General features: G+C 34.8%; 1 protein-coding gene across 1 annotated transcript in view; it reads right to left on the bottom strand.

The window, feature by feature from the left end:
* The window catches only part of LOC143039236 (m7GpppN-mRNA hydrolase NUDT17-like), a 149756-nt gene extending 127953 nt beyond the window's left edge, over positions 1-21803 (bottom strand). The window contains exons 1-3 of the mRNA XM_076209106.1: positions 21538-21803; positions 20382-20826; positions 16982-17232 (exon numbers count right to left, since the gene is read on the bottom strand). Of these exons, the coding sequence (XP_076065221.1) occupies positions 16982-17232; positions 20382-20826; positions 21538-21540 (699 nt within the window). The 5' untranslated portion in view covers positions 21541-21803. The remainder of the gene's footprint in view (positions 1-16981; positions 17233-20381; positions 20827-21537) is intronic.
* Between the last annotated feature and the right edge of the window lie 1144 nt (positions 21804-22947).

Raw genomic sequence — 22947 nt, 5'->3', positions numbered from 1 at the left:
TTTTCACTTTGGTAAAGCCATGCCCAAAGTAACTGACAAAACAATGTCATATGGTGACATTATAAGACAACTTCCCGTGGAAGGGAAAAAGATTCTCAGAGAAAGAGAAAAGGCAGATAAAAAACTCTGCAATAATAATCTTGCCATTAAGTTTAACCATACATGCTTGAGAGAAAATCTCCTGCCCATATATACAATGAATATATATATATATATATATATATATAATATATATATATATATATATGACGTAAGCGGAATAGGAAACACAGGAGTCTTAGTCTTGAGTTTATTCCTCACTAGTTTCGCAGGTATGCTTTTCCTTTGAAAAAGCATACCTGCGAAACTAGTCTGGAATAAACTCAAGACTAAGACTCCTGTGTTTCCTATTCCGCTTACGTCAACCTGTCAGAATGTCTCAACACATATATATATATATATATATGTATATATATACATATACATACACGTATATATACATATATATATATATATATATATACATATATATATATATATACATATATGTATGTATACACACACACACACACACACACACACACACACACACACACACACACACACACACACACACACACACACACACACACAGCCTCAATTCTCCGAGGTATTGATTCATACAAATTGTGAATTGTTTCCAAAGGAATTTTAACCCATTCTTCAGTTAAAAAACCCTCCACTTGTTTTAGAGATGATGGCGGCGGAAATCGACTTCCTACTTGATTCTCTAAAATCGACCATAAAGACTCAATAATGTTGAGGTTTGGGGATTGTGGTGGCCAGATGAGATCCTAAACTTCATTAGAATGTTTCTCATGCCATTCTTTAACAATTTTAGCTGTATGGATTGGGGTATTATCATCTTGAAAGATGGCGTTCCCCTCCGGAAACAGTTCTTGAACCATAGGATGAACTTGGTCGCCCAAAATTCCTAAATTGTCTCGGCTGTTAATTCTTCCATGAAGGGAAATCATTGGCCCGGCGGATTTCCAAGAAATAGCACCCCAGATCATCACAGAACCCCCGCCATGGTTTACGGTTGGGAGAAGGCAGTCTGGATGAAACGCTTCTTTCGTCTATCTCCAAACGTACACTCGGCCGGAGGTCGGAAATAAGGAAAACAATGATTCGTCAGAGAAAATCTAAATTTTCCACTGCTCGAAGGACCAATTCTGGCGGTTTCTACACCACTCTAAACGCTTTGAAACATATGTCTTTGAGAGCAAAGGTTTTCTAATTGCAGCTCTTCCGTGGAATCCAAATTTGTGTAGCTCCCGACGAACAGTTTTTTTGTGAAACAGGGTTCTGTAGGTGTTCATTGAGCTCTGCAGTGATTTTAGATGCCGTGGTCTTACGATCCTTTCTAACAATTCGATTTAGAGTCCGACGGTCTCTTTCAGATAACTTCAACTTTTGACCTGTGCTTTGCTGAGGACGTTTTTCCTTCTATTTCAAAGGCAGTCAATACTTTTGAGAAACCAAGCAATTCAGCAGTTTTCGTTATACTAGCGCCTGCCATACGAGCGCCAACAATTTGGCCTCTTCTAAAGTCCGAGAGGTCTGGCATTTTTATGGGGTCGGACCAATTTCTTTTAATATCCGAAAAAAAAAAAAAATTGATGAATATTTCAAATAGCAACAATAATATATGTAACGTAATATTAGATATTACGTCATATGTGTAATTATGTTATAGAATTGTGTTCCTTTGTATTACATAACTATGTTCATATTTCTTGTCTATGTATGTATTGTAACAATGTTAAGCAGTAACGCCCGTCCACTATATGTAATCTTGCCTACGTGCGGAGAGAGGTGCGCACTCTTGTAGAACAAACAGACAAGCGAAATCCTGAATAGTTCGGAGCGCACAGATTTGACAGTTACTAAATAAGTAGATTGTTCAAGCGAGTCGAGGGTCCTAAAACTACCCATGTTGACGTGTGTTAACTTACCCTCCTCCCCTCCTTTCGCTCTCCCGAACACTCACCCGGAAGTATTCCGCTTCCGGTCCAATGGTATATAAGCGGTGGAAATCGCTCACTCCTCGTCATTTTCTCGCATATCTTATCTCTTGATAAAAACTGGAAGTTTAGACTCATGAGACGATTGGTGTGAAGTGATCACCCTTTTTGCCTACATTACGTGTCTGATATACATTGCATTACTTTATACTTATATTTGTACTTATTACTTATTCTGATGCATGTTCCTGATCTCTTTGTACTTAGATAGTACCATATTGTATACTTATCTTGTGTTTCTTATTTGAACGATAATTTCCATATCCTTATAATCATGTAACGGTCCCATTGACCCTACTGCCCATTCTCTTTTGTGTTGATTGCCTGTAAATATTTTCCATATTAATAATTTCGTTTACTAGTTTTATCGCTAGTTTAATATTCCTTTCCTGGAATCTTCTTTGTTACCTTTACTTCTAGTCTTACGAATTATCTAGGCCCTGACCAGATAGTTCAGTCCTACAGTGGCTTCTAGAAGTGAGCTGGTTCTTAAGCACTTAGACGTTATACGTAACGTCTCTTCACTAACCAGCCAGCCCGTAACAAAGTGGCGACCCTTGCCAAGGATATATTGGATCAGGTATTTAACACATTCTTATAGAGATGGATGATATAATTAAAGAATTCGTTCAAAATCCCAAGGTAAGTTTCTTAAAGAAACAAACTAAAGACACTTTGATAGAAATAGGCAAGCACTTTGGAGTAGACATTGATACAAGTTTGCGAAAGAAAAAAATACTTCAGGAACTCGTTGAAAATCTGATCGAAGATGAGATCTTATCTCCAGAAGAGATTACAGCTATACAAATTCCTTCAAATAGGTTAGAAATAGAGGCACGACTAACCGAACTTAAGATTAAGGAGATTGAATTAAAGGTCAGGAGAGTAGAAATTGAGGAGGAAGCTAAACTGAAACAAATGCAAATTGAGGCAGAATTTAAAGCTAAAGAGGAGGAAACTAAACTAAAACAAATGCAAATTGAGGCAGAATTTAAAGCTAGAGAAGAGGAAGCTAAGGTGAAACAAGTAGCTAAAGAGGAGGAAACTAAACTGAAACAAATGCAAATTGAGGCAGAATTTAGAGCTAGAGAAGAGGAAGCTAAAGTGAAACAAATAGAAAGAGAGGACGAAACTAAAATCAAATTGGCAGAATTTAAAGCTAGAGAAGAGGAAGCTAAAGTGAAACAAGTAGAGTTAGAATTAAAGAAGGCAGAAGTAGAAGCTAGGATTGTTGATAGACAACCCGTAGTTCAGGAAGGTCATATAGATATTTCCAAGTATGTAAAACTTTTACCCAAATTTTCAGAAGGAGAGCCAGAAATTTTCTTTCTTCAGTGGGAAAAATTGGCGCAACAGTTACAAATCCCTAAAGAAAATTGGCCATTAATCATTCAAACACAATTTAAGGGTAAGGCTCAGCAAATTTATACTTCTCTTTCAGAAGCAGAAAGCGAGTATGAAAATATGAAAGCTTGTATTTTAAAAGCTTATGAACTAATACCAGAGGCCTATAGACAGAAATTCCGTAATTATAGGAAGACACCTCAGTTAACATACGTAGAATATGCGGCTCAACAAGAGAGGTTATTCAATAGGTGGTGTTTGGCTAGTGAAACGGACACCTTAGATAGACTTAAACAGTTGATTTTATTGGAGCAGTTTAAGAATACCTTAGAGACAGATCTTAGGATTTTTATAGATGATCATGTTCCCGAAACTTTAACTAAAGCTGCTGTATTGGCTGATGAGTTCACACTAAATCATAAACCTAAGTCAAGACAAGTGGAATCCCAAAAGTCAAAGTCATATATTCCAGATTCAACAAAATACTCTGATCCTTGGTCCCCAAAGAAACGCTTTGAAAATCAGTCTAGCCCATCACATTTCAGTTACAGGTCTGATTTCAATCAATATCCTCCAAACCAACCTTGGCAAAGAATGGAAAGGTTTAAGACTAATCCCCCTGTAACTTGTTCATATTGTAAACAGGTTGGCCATCACATTTCTAATTGCAGAAAGAGACTGACACCCTCATTCTCCAATAAGACACCAACTCTTGTAAGTAATATAAAATCAGACGATTCAAAATCCTCTATTCAGGATAAACTACCAAAGAAGCCGGTATTGTCAAGTAATGTAGAACCCCCCTCATCAGATCATGATCCTTGTTTCAAACCATTTGTATCTTCAGGAACTATATCTCATAGTAGTAGTTCACAACAATATCCTATTTCCATACTCCGAGACACAGGAGCAAAGCAAAGTCTGATTTTAAATTCTGTCTTGCAGAATCTGGGTGAGTCATATACAGGTTATGATATATTGATAGAAGGAGTTGGAGGAATTGTAAAATGTCCATTACATAATGTTTTCTTGCGGTCTGATTTAACAACCGGAATGGTTAAAGTAGCAGTAGTAGACTCTCTTCCCATAGTAGGAATATCCTTATTGTTGGCCAATGACATCGCTGGAAGCAAAGTCATTTCTCCCTTAATAACAAATAACCCTAAGACCTCAGTAGAACCTTCAGATAACTTACAGTTGTTTCCCGCTTGTGCTGTAACCAGATCTCAGTACAAGAAATCTGAAGAGGAGACCTATAATTTAGAATCCCTATTCTCCCAAACTGACCCATCTTCTTCTTCACCAGTTTCTCTATCTAGAGCAGAATTAATCAAAGAACAGAAGTCAGATCATTCTCTTAAAAATTTGTACGAGATTGTTTCATCTCCAGAAGAAGTTGAAAATATGTCACGAGGTTTCTATATAGAAAACGGAGTCCTAATGCGAAAATGGAGAGCATCCACCGCAACCGCTGACCAGCCATGGCAAGTAAGGAATCAAATAGTCCTCCCTCTTGGTTTCAGGAATAATGTTCTAAGATTGGCTCATGATACTCCCTTAGCAGGTCACTTAGGGGTAAGAAAGACCTTGTTCAACATAACCCAACATTTCCATTGGCCCACGGTTGTCAAAGATGTTGCCCAATATTGTAAAACATGTCATACATGTCAACTTGTAGGTAAGCCCAACCAGAAAATTGTAGAAGCTCCACTCCATCCCATTCCTGTAATGGAAGAGCCATTTAAAAAAGTTCTTATTGACTGTGTAGGACCTTTACCTCCTTCAAGTAAAGGAAATCAGTACATTCTCACAATCATGTGTATGAGCACTCGTTTTCCAGAAGCAATTCCTTTGAAAAATATTAAAGCTCAAAACATAATCAGAGAAATGTTGAAATATTTCACTATGGTAGGATTTCCCAAGAACATTCAAAGTGATCAAGGAAGTAATTTTCTTTCCAACAAGTTTAGAGAAACTCTTGTAACACTAGGTATAAATCATGTAACTTCCTCCGCCTATCATCCTCAATCACAAGGTGCTCTAGAGCGCTTTCACCAAACGCTCAAGACAATGTTAAGAATCTTCTGTGCTGAGAACACTCGAAATTGGGAAGACGGACTCCCCTTTTTGTTGTTCGCCACCCGAACAACAATTCAAGAAAGCCTTGGATTCAGCCCGTCAGAATTAGTCTTCGGTCATGAAGTCCGGGGTCCCCTAAAGATACTTCATGAACAATGGATGAAAGAAGAACCACCTGTTCCTTCTTTGAAATACGTGTCCCAGGTCACCGAGAAGTTGTTAGAAGCTTGGAAGTTGGCAAGAGAGAACTTGACGAATGCTCAACGAGTAATGAAAGGTCGGTATGATAAAAATTCTAAACTTAGAACTTTCTCTCCAGGAGATCAAGTGTTACTTTATCTTCCCATACCAGGAGATCCATTGCAGGCTAAATACAAAGGACCCTATGAAGTCTTGTCCAGAGCCAGTGATCTCAACTACATAATCAAAACTCCAGACAGAAGAAAGAGTTCCCGTCTCTGTCACATAAATACCTTAAAACCTTATCATTCCAGAGATCCAATTCCAATTTACAGCTCTACCACAATAGAATCGGAAGAGCCTCCTGATAACCTGCCTAATCCTCCTGAGATTCCCTTGGAAAACTCTCAGATACTACAAAATCTTCAGATAAAAGTAGGACACTTATCTGAGAAACAAGATGTAGCAGAACCATTGACTGACCTGTTGAGAAAAGACCACGACTTCGTGTGGACACCTACCTGTGAGACGGCCTTCAAAAACCTGAAGTCCCTTCTCACTAACGCACCAGTTCTAAGGGCACTCGATTTCCAACGATCCTTTCTTCTGCAAGTCGACGCCAGCGACACCGGTATCGGTGCCGCCCTCTTGCAAGAACACAATGAAGTTCTTCACGCTATCGCCTACTACAGCAAGAAGCTGTCCCCTGCGCAGAAGAACTACTCAACAATTGAGAAGGAGACGCTCGCTTTGGTCCAGGCCCTTATCCACTTCGAAGTCTACCTGGGTTCCTCAACTACCATTCAAGTATATTCGGATCACAACCCCTTAAAGTTCCTACAGACTATGAAAACAAGAATCCGAGACTTACACGTTGGAGTTTATTTCTCCAACCCTTTAATCTAACAATTCATCATATAAAAGGCGTCTTTAATGTTTTAGCCGACGTCCTTTCTAGAACATAGCTTTTCAACAGAAAGTGAAAAGCTTTCCCAAACGGTGGAGGTGTAACGTAATATTAGATATTACGTCATATGTGTAATTATGTTATAGAATTGTGTTCCTTTGTATTACATAACTATGTTCATATTTCTTGTCTATGTATGTATTGTAACAATGTTAAGCAGTAACGCCCGTCCACTATATGTAATCTTGCCTACGTGCGGAGAGAGGTGCGCACTCTTGTAGAACAAACAGACAAGCGAAATCCTGAATAGTTCGGAGCGCACAGATTTGACAGTTACTAAATAAGTAGATTGTTCAAGCGAGTCGAGGGTCCTAAAACTACCCATGTTGACGTGTGTTAACTTACCCTCCTCCCCTCCTTTCGCTCTCCCGAACACTCACCCGGAAGTATTCCGCTTCCGGTCCAATGGTATATAAGCGGTGGAAATCGCTCACTCCTCGTCATTTTCTCGCATATCTTATCTCTTGATAAAAACTGGAAGTTTAGACTCATGAGACGATTGGTGTGAAGTGATCACCCTTTTTGCCTACATTACGTGTCTGATATACATTGCATTACTTTATACTTATATTTGTACTTATTACTTATTCTGATGCATGTTCCTGATCTCTTTGTACTTAGATAGTACCATATTGTATACTTATCTTGTGTTTCTTATTTGAACGATAATTTCCATATCCTTATAATCATGTAACGGTCCCATTGACCCTACTGCCCATTCTCTTTTGTGTTGATTGCCTGTAAATATTTTCCATATTAATAATTTCGTTTACTAGTTTTATCGCTAGTTTAATATTCCTTTCCTGGAATCTTCTTTGTTACCTTTACTTCTAGTCTTACGAATTATCTAGGCCCTGACCAGATAGTTCAGTCCTACAGTGGCTTCTAGAAGTGAGCTGGTTCTTAAGCACTTAGACGTTATACGTAACGTCTCTTCACTAACCAGCCAGCCCGTAACATATACAAAAAAACATTAAAATATGTCAAGTTTTGATTGTTTAAAACATGTTAAAAGATTATGATGCCAAAATGTTAGGGGTTTCCATTATTTTGCCCAACCCCTGTATATATGTATATGATATATGTATATAATATATATATATATATATATATATATATATATATATATATGTGCATACATATATATATGCATATATATATGCATATATATATGAATATATATGTATATATACAAACATATATATATATATATATATACATATACAAACATATATATTTATATATATATATATACACATGTATATATATATGTATATATATACACATATATATATATATATATATATATTTGTATATATATACATATATTTATACATATGTATATATATATTTATATATATATGTATATATATACATACATATATATATACATAAATTCATACATATATAAATATATATATATATATATATAGCACAGCGTAATGAATAGCACATTGGTAAAATGAAACTTGTTAACCCACTGTCGGAGAAAAGAAATCAGAAATACTAATTATCTGTATATTTCGACAACTGACTGTGGTCCTTTTCAGCAGAATGAAGAGGACCACAGTCAGTGGTCGAAATATACAGATAATTAATTAGTATTTCTGATTTTTTTTCTCCGACAGTGGGTTAACAAGTTTCATATATATATATATATATATATATATATATATATATATATATATATTATATGTACATGATATATGTATATAATATATATATATGTGCATATATATATATGCATATATATATGTATATATGTATGTATGTATATATATATGTATATACATATATATATACAAACATATATATATATATATACATATGTATATATATATACATATAAATATATATATATATATATATATATATATACTGTATATGTAAATATCGAGAGTACTTCTTACAAGTTGAACAATGCTACTACTGCTGTAGACTTCAACAAAGCCTGTATTCAAAATGGCCTCCTTCCAACATAGATATGTATGTATATATATACATATACATATACATATACACATGCATATACATATATATATATATATATACATATATGCACTACTTCTGCAGGAAGTTTATTCCATTCATTAACTACACGGCTGGCGAAGCTGTTTCTACTCACTTCCAAATTAAATATATTTCCTGGCAGTTTGAGACCATTATTTCTTGTCGGATTCTCATTCAGTGTGAAAATTTTGTCACTTTTGATGTTGCCAATTCCCTTTAGAATCTTAAAGACCTGTATCAAGTCATTTTTGAGGCTACGCTTTTTTAGGGAAAACAGATTCATATGTTTTAGTCGATTTTCGTATGATTTATTTTTGATATTTGGAATCAGTTTTGTGGCCCGCCGTTGTACCTTTTCCAATCTGTCAATGTCTTTAATGAAATTTGGTGACTATACGGAAGTAGCATATTCCAAATTTGGACGAATATAGCTTGTTATTGAGAGATGTACTTTTGAAGTCAAAAGATTGCGCAATTAGTACTAGAATCTCATTTGTTCTCTCAGAGGCTGAATCTTTGTATAGAGAGGTCTGTTTTACTTTTTGTGTGTGTGTCTAAATGACATTTCTTGAGAATATGCGGAAATCCATATACCGCAGTGACAGGGTCAATGAGAGAGAGAGAGAACGGTTAGGTGAGTTTTATCTTGTACCGTTCCTGTTCGTTTTCTGAGTCCTCACTACTTCTCAAGTGCAGGGCCGGACTATCAGTCACTACTTACAGCTCAAAGTATGTACACCTATGTCTTATATCATCACACAGTTCATACACTATAGAAGACGTAGAAAAATAAGAATAGAATAATGGCTGCTAAAAACAGAAAAATAACAGATGACTATAGAGAAATTAAAAGGGACTGAACAGATTCTCATCTATCCTTACAGAACTGTACAGGAAGTCTATGCTGTCCAATAATAAAAAGTGCAATATTGAAATGCCAGGAAAAAAAAACAAAAAACAAAAAAAAACGGCGTAGAAACTGAAGTGTAATATAACATCGAGGCAAAACGTGTTCGCACATTTATTGAAATCGTCTAGTAGCACAAATGCTACCAGTTTTGTTATTAGCCATAGAATGATAAAGAAAGGAAAGCCTTTCACAGACGGTGAATATATTAAAGATTATTTTATTATGGCATCAAAACATATCTTCAATGACTTCAGAAACAGTGGTGAAATAGTGAAGAAACTACGAACTGTGTAATTGTCTGTAGAGATTGTGCAAGAAAGAACAATGAAACTGGAAAAAGACATAACCAATAAGCAAACAGAAAAAGTTAATTCTTCCCCAAGTTTTTCTATTGCTTGTGATAATTCATGTGATATTACTCATACAGCGCAACCTGCACCTCTCTGTCGGTACGTGAATTTTGATCGGTCTTAAGAAGAGCTCTTTGACTTGACACCTCTGAGGCAAATGAAATAATACCAACCATATAATATATTACAACTGATGGGACACCAAACATGATAGGAAAGATAAAGGCTTTGTTTATCTATTAAAAGAAAAGCTAAGATCAGCAAAGAAAAAGTACCCGACTTCCGTAAAGCCAATTTTAATAGACTCCGATCATTACTAGAAAACTCAGACTGGAGCACAACTTTGAACGAGATTGATATTGATAAAGAGTGGGAAAACTTCACCACGGAGCTTAACAATGCTGTAAATCTCTGTGTTCCCTATCGTAAGGGACGTCCGGTAACAAATAATCCAAAGTGAGGAATAGGGAAATTAGTAACAATCTCTCGTAAAAGGCGTGCGTACAAAAAGTATTTATCAACTAAAAGCCAAGACGATAAACTAACATTAGACATAATTCGCCGCGAAACCAAAACACTGATAATGCGTAGTAAGAAAAATCTTAAAGAGTATATTGCTGAGGCAAGCAAATCGAACCCTAAAGGATTCTATAGTTATGCAAATAAGAAGAAAATGCTTACCTGCAGCATTGGATCACTAAATGACGATGAAGGTAAACATACGGATGATGAAAATGAGATGGCCTCTATCCTTAATAAAATGTTTGCATCCGTCTTCACCGATGAGGATTGCTCAGTGTATCAGTCACCAAATCATAGAATGTCTCAAAACGTTTTAAATCAACCCATAATTACCGAAGGTAATGTCGTACAAGTGATTGATAAGCTCAAAATAAATAAAGTCCCGGGACCTGACAAAATTTCACCTAGAATTCTGCGAGAAATAAAAAATCTAATGAGACCCTTGTGCATCCTTTTCAACAAGTCTTTATCACTTGGTAAAGTCCCATCAGATTGGAAATGTGCTTACGTAACACCAACATTCAAGAAAGGGGACAAATCACAACCAGGCAACTACAGACCGATTAGCCTGATATCGATTGTGTGTAAACTGCTAGAGACCATCATCCGCGACAGTGTAGTGAAATTTTTAGAAGAAAGAAAAAACTATGAAAGATTCGCAACATGGCTTCCTTAGCAAACGCTCATGTTTAACTAATCTCCTCGACTTCTTTTATGACGTCTTTAACAAATACGAGGAATTTGTTGATATAATTTATCTAGATTTTCAGAAGGCATTCGATAAAATTCCCCATAAACGATTGCTCGACAAATTAAAAACGCACAATACTTCCGGCAGTATCCACAACTGGATAAAAGATTGGCTCTATGAGCGAAAACAGAGAGTTGTTATTAACGGGACCTCATCTAGCTGGCTCGACGCTAAGTGTGGCGTACCACAAGGATCAGTTTTGGGACCCATTTTGTTCTTAATATATGTAAATGATCTAGACGACGGCCTCCTCTGCAAAGTATCAAAATTTGCTGATGACACAAAAATTACAGGTAAAGTAACAACCACCAAAGAGAAAGAAACTCTGCGATCCGATCTAGACAGATTATCATGCTGGGCAAGCAAGTGGCAAATAAAATTTAACATTAACAAATGTAAAGTCATGCACATTGGAAGTAAAAACGATCACATCCAATACCAAATGAATGCCGAAATACTGGATTCAGTAACCAAAGAAAAAGATCTAAGAGTTTTGATATTAAATGACTTGAAGCCAAGTGAACATTGCTCAGAACAAATCAGCAAATAAATTGGTTGGCTTCATCGGAAGAGTCTTCGAAAATAAATAAGAAAAAAAAATATTGCTAAACCTCTATAATTCCTTGGTCCGTCCCATCTCGAATACTGTGTACAATTTTGGTCCCCATACTACCAGAAAGATATTAGTAAACTAGAAAGTGTGCAACGGAGAATGACTAAAATGATACCAAGGCTGAAAAATCTGCCGTATGAAGAAATACTTAAAAGCCTAAATTTATTCTCACTGTCAAAAAGAAGAATGCGAGTAGATTTGATTGAGGTTTTTAAAATGTTCAAATGCTTTAACAACATCAATGTCGAATATTACTTCTTATTAGACCAATCAAATACAAGAAGACATTACGATTTTAAAGAAATTGGCAAAAGATTATCTTCGAATGAAAGTAAGCACTTCTTTTTTAACCGGGTTGTTAATGTGTGGAATTCGTTACCTTCCACTGTCGTTGAAAGTAACACAATAACAACATTTAAAATCGCCTAGATAAATGCTTGGAATCTAATCAGCAAATAAAAAATTATTCCTTGCAATAAAAAAATCTGACAATTCGGCATTAATTGCAATTGGATAGGATAGTGATAACAGTAGTGTCAGTTCATCTTCTGTCCTGTTTTCTTAAATGTAGCTTAGTTTAGTAAACACAAACAGCCTCGTTAGGGCCAGTAGGCCTGCTGTTGCTTGTTCTTCCTTTGTGTTCCTTTGTGAGGTGATATCAATTGCATCGCTCATCAAGAGGCTCTTTGTGCATAGTCTTTACTCCAAAATGAAATAAAATTGTGGTATTAGTAATGAAAATGGTAAATTAAAAAGATAGCAAAGGTTTGAATCACACATAGTTCACTGAGCTCTTAACTGGAAATTGCAAGGAAAGGGAAATACTGTTTTTTTTCCTTTTAGGGGAAATACTGTTATTTGAGAGAAATTTTGCATTGTTTGCTGCAGACCTGGAGAAAAATGAGTTTCTTTGTCTTACATAGTTGAAGAATTACAGAGAATCAGCAAGCCCTGGATTGGATGTTGGTATCCTAAGAAATGCAGTCTTGAAGATGGAGATGTTCTTTAAAGGACGTTTCAAATATTTCAGAAGGGAAAAGTTAACTGTCATTCGTGATCAAACTACTCAAGGCAGACAGTGGAAGAGTGTGGCTCTGGAGACTCTGTAGTCAAGATTTTGATCTCAAAAGACTGCAGTCAACAGTGAAACATGAGGGCATTTCAATAATGGTGTGGAGTGCAATTTGGAGTGATGGTCGATTAGAGCTTGTGGAGTGCCAAGGAAAAATCAATTCATGCAAATATATTTCTATATTAAAGGAAGGACTCATTCCAATATTCTTCAGTGGTAGAATGAGTAAAAATGTCTTCGTATTTATGGAAAATTGAACTCCTTGTCACACTACTCAAGCAACACAAAATTGGTTGAGCCAAAATGGGATCAGGAAACTTCCATGGCCAAGTCAGTCCCCGGATATGAACCCTATTGAACACATCTGGAACATATTAGACCGACAACTTCGCAAAAAGGAAAGGAAGCCATTTTCAAAGCCTGATTTCTTAGGATTACTACGGGAAACATGGCAAGAAATCTCTCAAGATGATATTTGTGAACTAATCACTAGCATGCCTAGAAGGGTCCTTGCATTGAAAAAAGAATGTTAACCAAGTATTAGTAATTCCCATTGTGACCATTTATAAATACAAAGGATTACAAAGGCGGATCAGGCCGACAGGAGACCTTTTGGTCCATATCTAGGTCGGATGCGAGAAAAAATCATAATAATGATAAAATGATAAGTAAGAACTATAATAATGTAAATAACAAATAAAATTCATGAATAAATGCATAGGTATAGTTAAATAATAAACAAAGAGGTAAAAAGTAAATAATAATAAATTGACATATAACTAATGATAAATGAAAATCAAACAGACAAATGATAATAAAACAAAAACAAATAATGTAAAATAAATCATAATCATTACAGCATCTAAATGATTCTTAAAGCTTCGAACTGAACTACATTGCACTACCTGTACAGGAAGTTTATTCCATTCATTAACTACACGGTTGGCAAAGTTGTTTCTACCTACTTCCAAATTGACTCTATTTCCGGTCAGTTTGAGACCATTGTTTCTTGTCTGATTCTCATTCAATGTGAAAATTTTGTCACTTTTGATGTTGTCAATTCCCTTTAGAATTTTAAAGATCTGTATGAAGTCACTTCTGAGTCTACGCTTTTTTTTAGGGAAAAGAGATTCATATGTTTTAGTCGATTTTCGTATGATTTATTTTTGATATTTGGAATCAGTTTTGTGGCTCGCCGTTGTACTTTTTCCAGTCTGTCAATGTCTTTAATGAGATTCGGTGACCATACGGAAACAGCATATTCCAAATGTGGACGAACTAACGATTTATATAGCTTGTTAATGAGTGATGGACTTTTGAAATCAAAAGATCGCGCAATCAGTCCTAGAATCTTATTTGCTTTCTCAGAGGCTGAAATACACTGCTTGGATGATTTGAGGTCGTTACTGATAATTACGCCGAGATCTTTTTCACTATTCACTTTTGTTAACAAATTTCCAAATAACTTGTAATCGTACTTACTGTTATTTTTACCTATGTGCATTACCTTGCATTTACTTGTGTTAAATTTCATTAGCCACTTTTCAGACCAATGTTGTAATTTATCTAAATCTTCTTGAATATCTAATTGGTTTAAGTGATCATTTGCCATTCCGCATAGTTTTGTATAATCAGCAAATTTGGAAACAGTAGATTTTAGTCCATGGTCTATATCATTTATATATACTATGAATAGAAGTGGCCTAAGAACGGAACCCTGAGGTACTCCACTTGTAACAATTTTCCATCTAGAAGATTTTCCATTCAAAACAACTCTCTGTTTTCGATCATTCAACCAATTACTAGTCCAACCTAATAGGCTACCACTTATTCCGTGTGAAGCTAATTTAGTAAGTAGTCTTTCGTGGGGGACGGTATCAAAAGCTTTTCCATAGTCTAGATATATTAAATCTATATTGTTTCTTTTGTCAAAATTCGAGATAACTGTGTTGTAGAATTCGAGTAAGTTAGTCACGCAAGAATGTTTCCGTCTGAAACCATGCTGGCTATCATTTATCAAACGGTTACTTTCTAAATTATGTTCGATAGCATCTCTGATGATAGTTGCCATTATTTTTCCTACGATTGAAGTCAAACTTATAGGCCTGTAGTTATTTGGCTTCTTTTTGTCACCTTTTTCGAATATGGGAGTAACGTTAGCTAGCTTCCATTCTCTTGGGACATCTCCGGATATGATGGATTTCTTGAAAATAATTTCTTATGGAACAACAATCTCATTTTTAATTTCCTTTAAGATTCTTGGATGCCAACCGTCAGGCCCTGGTGTTTTATTAACTTTGAGTTTCTCTATACACCTTTTAATTTTTTCTTTTGTTATATTTACCGTAGTGAGTAAGTTTACCCTAGACTTTTCACAGGTTTCAGTTTGGAGTTCACTATGAGGTGTTTCGTTTACGAATACCGAGCTAAAATAATTGTTTAAGACATTACACATTCCTTCATTTGAATATTCACTTTAATTGTATCAATTGCTTGTTTAATAAATTAAATGATTTCTCTGTCTATTCAATTATATATATATATATATATATATATATATATATATATATATATATATATATATATATAACAACTTTAATATAGTTCAAACAGCGTTTTGTGCTTTCTGTATTGATGCACATTTTATCTCATTGATGAAAAAGATGGCATGCAGACAATTCAAAATTCATCTTCCTTACAAAGAATTACTCCAACAACACTTCTGGTTATTTCGTATTCTGAAATCGAAGTATTTTTGAACAGGGAAATAGCTTCTTGGGCTCGAACTTTAGTGGAAGGGGATCCATGATCATGTTCATGAATGAGTTGTTACTTCATCATTCATTGTATGAATTCTTATTTTGCAAGATTTCTCTACGCAGCTCCAATACGTTATTGAGTATTTCTTGTTTTTCTTATGAAAGTGATACCTAAACTTTTCTTCTTCAGCTTGAAATGTGTATTTGTGTAAACCAGGTAGAATTCAAAAATAACAAATTAATAAAATTCAAAAGTATTTAAATTTGCATATATCTTTTAAATGCACTAATATAATAACACTTTGAAACATATATGAACAATTGTTACTAACACTTTGTTTGTTCCAGCAAAAGGAGCGTTTTCTATTTTGTAACTAAATGTGGTCATTTCACTCCAATTCTATAATCACGTAATTTCTCTATTTTGTTTTCTAAGTTGTCACACGCCTCCTATAAATAAACCTTAGCACATTTACTAAATGGGTTGTTTTAATTTTTTAGTCGTTTTGGAGCTGATATAAGAAAAACCTTTCCTTCCAAGCGATCCTGCAGAAATTTCCATTGTAGCACACAGCTGTCCATCTTGCGTCTTCTGTGGTATTCCTGCCGTATAACCTCCCATCACTCTCCTTCATTTAACATTTTGAAAAAAAAAAAAAATCAGAGAAATAATTTTGGTGATCCTGATAAAAAGATTTTTTAAAGGGATAGCACATGACATTCACAATTTTTGATATTATTTGAACTATATTATTTTTTGTGCATAATTTTACTCTATACTTCTGTCTAAATAACCAAATTGTTAATGAATAATGTTCATATATTTCAGTAATATTACTATCGGTATATTCTATTGAAATATAAAAACTGAAATACTTTTGACTCTTTTATTCCTTTTTAATTTCTAAACATTACCTGGTTGACGCAAATACACACTCATCCAGGCACACAAATATTCGGGCCTTTAAACATTAATGTATTGAATATCTAAATCCCTTAATCCTTATAATTATTTGCAATTAACTAGTTATGCAATTATCTGGTACGCAATTGTCCAAGTAGCCAATTGTCCCGGTACGCAATTGTCCAGGTACCCAATTGTCCTGGTACGCAATTGTAAGAAACGCAATTGTCCGGGACAAAAATGTCTTAGATTTTCATCAACATATGTGTACAAACAATATGAAATAAATGTTTATCCCACCTAACCTTTTACTGAATAAAAATCATCTGGTAAGTACTTTAGACACATCGACATAGAATGGATGAGATGGCTTTTATTCTAACCCCGTCATATTTAATTGTAAAGCTGTATACTTAAATTACATTATTTATACGACTACGTTTTTTCTAAATTCTGTGTGTGAAAATGTACTCACCTGTATCCTATATTCTTCTGACATGTTCTTGTCACTAGACTTTGTTTCTGGACGGTCTATGAAAACTTTGTTTCCGTGCTGCCAGCATGTAACTCGGCCAAAGTCATCGCCGAGACCAAGGTGATGAAGTAAGCACACGTCGAACTGAGCGGGCCTGAATTTTTCGGCTGCATTTCTCCGAGTGTAAACCACTATTCGATTAAATGTCAATTTCGTCTCTTTTCCGTCCACGGTTGCTAATGCACTCATCGCTAAGAGGAAAAAGGTTGTTATGTAATTCGTATGATTTTTCATAGCAATTGCGTCCGGATATATGTTACAAATAGAAAATGTGTTCATTTCAACACTTTGAATAATACTTCCCTAAACGGTGAGAAAACAAATAACTAGCATTATTATAATATTTTGTTTCTAATTTCATTATATTGTCTGGTGTGCAGACATTAGGGTGCGGGTCGCAGTTTAATTGATTCTTACTTTTCTATATCTATGCAACAGGATATTTCCCCCCTTATAAGTAAGGATATCTAAAATTCTTCAACCTGGGAATTAATCTACTCCCGAGGAATTTAGTCGACTGTTAACTGCCGTCCGTACTTAGTTTTTACGAAGAACTAACATCACTCGTAGCTTCGTGGTTAAGCTGGTGCGTTTCCTTTTTGGACTTTCGTCGTTGTCATACCTGACATCTTCACAAGCTGGGTTACTATGGCAGAGCAAGAAGGAAACTGCTCCTTCGTCCAGCCAATATCAAGCGCAGAAGAATTGGGCTGTTGAGATGGTGGAGAGACCTGTGGCCTTTTGGAACAGTGTAATTTTTTCTGATGAGTCACGCTTCGCATTATTTAAAGACAGTGGAAGAGTGTGGGTCCAGAGACTCTGTATTCAAGAGTTTGACTTCAAAAGACTGCAGCCAACAGAGAAACATGAGGGCATTTCAATAATAGTGTGGGGTGCAATTTGGAGTGAATGTCAATCAGAATTTGTGGAGTGTCAAGGAAACATCAAATCAGGCAAATATTTTTCTATATTAAAATAACGACTCATTCCAATAACCTCCAGAAGTAGAATGAGTAAAAAATATCTTCCTAATTATGGAAGATGGACATTCTTGTCACACTGCTCAAGAAACACAAAATTGGTTGAGCCAAAATAGGATCAGGAAAATTTCATAGCCAAGTCAGTCCCCGGATATGAACCCTATGGAACACATCTGCAGCACATTCGATCGACAACTTCGCAAAAAGAATAGGGAAGCCATCTTCAAATTCTTAACTCTTAAGATTACTACGAGAAACATGGCAAGAAATCCCTAAAGATGTTATTCGTGAACTAATCAATAGCATACCTAGAAGGATTTTTGCATTGAAAAAAGCAAAGGGAATATCAACCAAGTATTAGTTATTCACATTATGACCATTTATAAGCACTTTAATTGTATCAATCCCGTGTTAATATACTAAACGATTTCTTTTGGTGCCTATTCAATTGTATCATGTCTGTGTACACACACACACACACACACACACACACACACACACACACACACACACACACACACACACACACACACACACACACACACACACACACACACACACACACACACATGCACGCGCATATATATAATTTGGATGATGGAGAACATATACATATACATATACATATACATATACATATATATATATATATATATATATATATATATACATATATATATAAATATATATATATGTAGATATATATACATATACATATATATATATATATATATATGTATATATATACAGTATATATATATACATATAAATATATAAATTTATATATATACACATATATATACATATATGTATATATATATGTATATATGGATATATATATATATGTATATATATGTATGTACATATGTATGTACATATGTATATACATACATGTATATACATACATGTATATACATACATGTATATACATACATGTATATATATATATATATATATATGATATATATATATATACATATATATATATATATATATATATACGTATACATATACATATACGTATATATATATATATATATATATATATATATATATATATATATATATATATATATATATAATGGCAAGATTATTATTGCAGAGTTTTTTATCTACCTTTTCTCTTTCTCTGAGAATCTTTTTCCCTTCCACGGGAAGTTGTCTTATAATGTCACCATATGGCATTGTTTTGTAAGTTACTTCGGGCATGGCTTTACCAAAGTGAAAAACTGGCCAGAACGCGTTTTCACACTACTTAGTGCTTCATCAGTGGCTAGAGTGTGAATATCTGATTGAATTTTTGTGTTTATATACTATTAGTGTTGGTCTGATATTTCATTTTTGAGGCTTCTGATTGGCTAGTGGGCTGGACTGGGACTCCCGAACTATTCTACTTCCTGATTGGTCGGCTGTTGTGTGACGTCATCAGTATTGTGCCTTCTTTCAGGGAGCTGAGATCTCCTTACGCTAGGGAGGGCCTCTAAATCCCTAGTTTGTATATTAAGATTGGGAGATGTTTCTTTAATAAAGAGAGCCTCGAGGATAGGTAGTCTTCTATGGTCTTGGTTTGTTGCCAGCACTTCTGTGTTTTCTATTAGAGTTTCTCTTTTTAAATTTCTTTTGTGAGCAGAATGATGGTGGTTTTTGGGAGCTCCTGAAAAGAGGTTGTATGATAACCGGCGTGAGAGCTTCATTGTTGTCATGCCAATATAGTTTGAATGTTGGGATGCACAGTTCCCAAGTTTACATGTGTACCTATATATGACGTGAGTTCTCTGAAGGTCACTTTTACTTTCTCTTATATTATTCTTTAGTAGCAGTTGAGATGTCTTTTTATTTTGATAATATATAATCAGTTGTACTTTAGAGTTTTCTTCTTTTGGTTTAATATTTCTTTTAATAATTTGTTGCATAACCCTTTCATCTTCTTTGTAGGCTGTGGAGAAGAAGGACTTACAGTAAATTTTAATCAGGTTTTTGGCGTTAATGTCCTGTGGGATTTTGTCTGGGTGGCTTTTGTCATGGTGGTTTTTGTCCAAGTACCATTTGTCTAGAGTTCTTTTTGTGATTCGCTCTATATCCTTATACACATATGTATATATATATATATATATATATATATATATATATATATATATATACACATATACTCACACACACACACACACACACACACACACACACACACACACACACACACACACACACACACACACACACACACACACACACACACACACACACACACACACAGCTGGGAGGTACCTGATTAGCTAAAGCACCATAAACAATACCTTTACATATATTAATATCATCTATAGGCAGATCTTTATCACATTTTAAATTACAAAAAGCTTTACCAATGTTAATGATGTTAGATGGATTAGGATTATTGGCAAAGCTGAGCCCAAATCCTAATGCTGTGGATTGAACCTTGGTGAGTGGCTTAGATGACAAGTTAACCACGAAATCTGGGTTAGCATGTTTGGTCCAGTCACTGTCATTAATGAGGGCTAGTAATTTCATGTTTAACTTCCTTGACAAGTACTCACACTCCATCCTCATTTTTCCATAACAATAGTCCAAAAGCACATATTTGACATCAGATGATACACAACACTGGAATTTATGCAAACTAATACGCTTGATCCTAAAGGCTTCTTTGACTTCTAATTTGGCAATGTCGATTCGTTTCTTAAGAATGATGCGCTGAAAATCATCAAATGGACGATCAGACATCTTCACAAGCCGTTGGGGTAAGACCGACTTGGGTAATACTTGTTCTTTCATGCAGTTTTGTAGAAACTGTAGACGTAGTCGCAGCTTGTGGGCTTCAACCAATGACCAGGAAAAGTCGTGTACATAAGGAGCAAGTCCAGGGTTCAGGTGAGTAAAGTTCTCGAAGAATCGTGTGGTATCCATAATGCAATAAAAACACTAGGAGCGTGTGTTCACAAATGCGTAAATAACCACTAGGAAAAAGTAAACTAACGAAGCAGTTTATATATACACTATTATTCCTCACACCCTGATGGCGTGAAGGTATCTGTTTTCTCGTCGATGTATCTCAGGGCCCTACGCATTTGCAGCCCAGAGTACATCGATGATGAAATAGGATGTATTTACGACATTGGTACTAAGCTACAATACCCCACACATGTTCTTGATAAAGCTTACAATCGTGCTAAAAGGACATTTTACAACCTTAGGTCAACTCAAACTTTCAATATGAATAACTTGCTAATTTTACCGTACCAAGAGAACCTGCAAAATATTCCAAATATGTTACGTAAATTTAACATTAATGTAGTTTTCAATAACAAGAACACTGTAAGACAACTGCTCATAAATAATTCTGTCAATAGTAATAAAGGGTGTGTGTACAAAATACCTTGCAAATCATGTAATCAGTTTTATGTTGGTCAGACTGCTAAAACACTCACAACACGAATCAATCAACATAAGAAATACGTTAGAGAGGGAAACCAATCTAGCGGTATATTCAACCACATGAACCATTTTAACCACCCAGTTGACTGGGATAACGCTAAAGTCATCACATACAACAACAACATAACAGAAAGAAATTTAATTGAATGCAGTTTGATCAAATCTAGTAAGGGGATAAATGTTAATCTTCATCAAGGTTTGTACAAATTAGATAGTTTTATTTCTCATGAAATTTCAAAATTGTTTGAATTGTAATATAAATTATGAGCAGTTGTCCCATACCTGTTGGTTACCAGGACGGCCCAAACGTCCCATACTTGTTGGCTACCAGGACGGCCCATACGTCCGTCACGTGTACTTCTTCCCTACCTCTCCGAATGCCCTCTTCACTATGTCATATATTCTGTACCTTGTTTCTTCATCTTATAATTCCTTCTTTGTATCTGCACTGAAGATGTAATTACACGAAAGCGCTCTGCTTCGTTAGTTTACTTTTTCCTAGTGGTTATTTACGCATTTGTGAACACACGCTCCTAGTGTTTTTATTGCATATATATATATATATATATATATATATATATATATATATATATATACATATACATATATGTAAATATATATATACATATATATAGATATATATATACATATATAAATATACATATACATATATATATATATGTGCATATAAATAAATATATATATAGGAGTAGGAAACATAGGAGTCTTAGTCTTGAGTTTATTCCTGACTAGTTTCGCAGGTGTGCTTTTTCAAAGGAATGGTGTACAAACAGGCTGTGGGTGTTTTATACATGGGGTGGACCTCACTACCTCCCCGTGTTTCCATAGTTGGTGACAAGTGTGAACATTTCATATTCATATTGGCTAGTGTAATAATAAAGATTAAGTTTAACAAGTAAATATGATGACAACACTAATCATAACAAAGAAAATATAAATATTAGTAGTAATTGTAACAATGATAATGATTATAAAACAATGATAATAAAAACGAATATTTAAATATTTAATAATAATAATGATGATAATGAATTTTTTTATATTAAAAATAACAATGATAATGATAATAGTAATAATAATAATGATAATGATAATAATAATAATAATAATAGTAATGATAATAATAATGTTGAAAATAAATAGTGATATTAAGAGAATAATAATCATGATAGAAAGAAGAGAATAGTAAGGATAATATTTAAGTGGTGAAGGAACAATGTAGAGATAATGGACGATATGTGAATTGGTAGCATGTGAAATAAAGTATGGTAGCATGGCATAAGAAGGAACGTCAAAGTAAAAGGAAGAAAGCTGGAAAGGGTAGGCAGAAGTGGGAAAAAAGTATCTACGTAGAGTCGGGTGGTCTGGGAAGTCATTCTTGGAGGGTAAGTGTCACGGTAGATTTTGTCCATTTTAAGTCACCAGTTCTCTTGTTTGTGTTTTTGTGGTTGGCAA

The sequence above is a fragment of the Oratosquilla oratoria genome, chromosome 26 (assembly GCF_046742065.1).
Source record: "Oratosquilla oratoria isolate Oo_2021 chromosome 26, ASM4674206v1, whole genome shotgun sequence".
Classification (NCBI taxonomy): domain Eukaryota; kingdom Metazoa; phylum Arthropoda; class Malacostraca; order Stomatopoda; family Squillidae; genus Oratosquilla; species Oratosquilla oratoria.
This window is presented reverse-complemented; position numbering and strand designations above follow the sequence as displayed.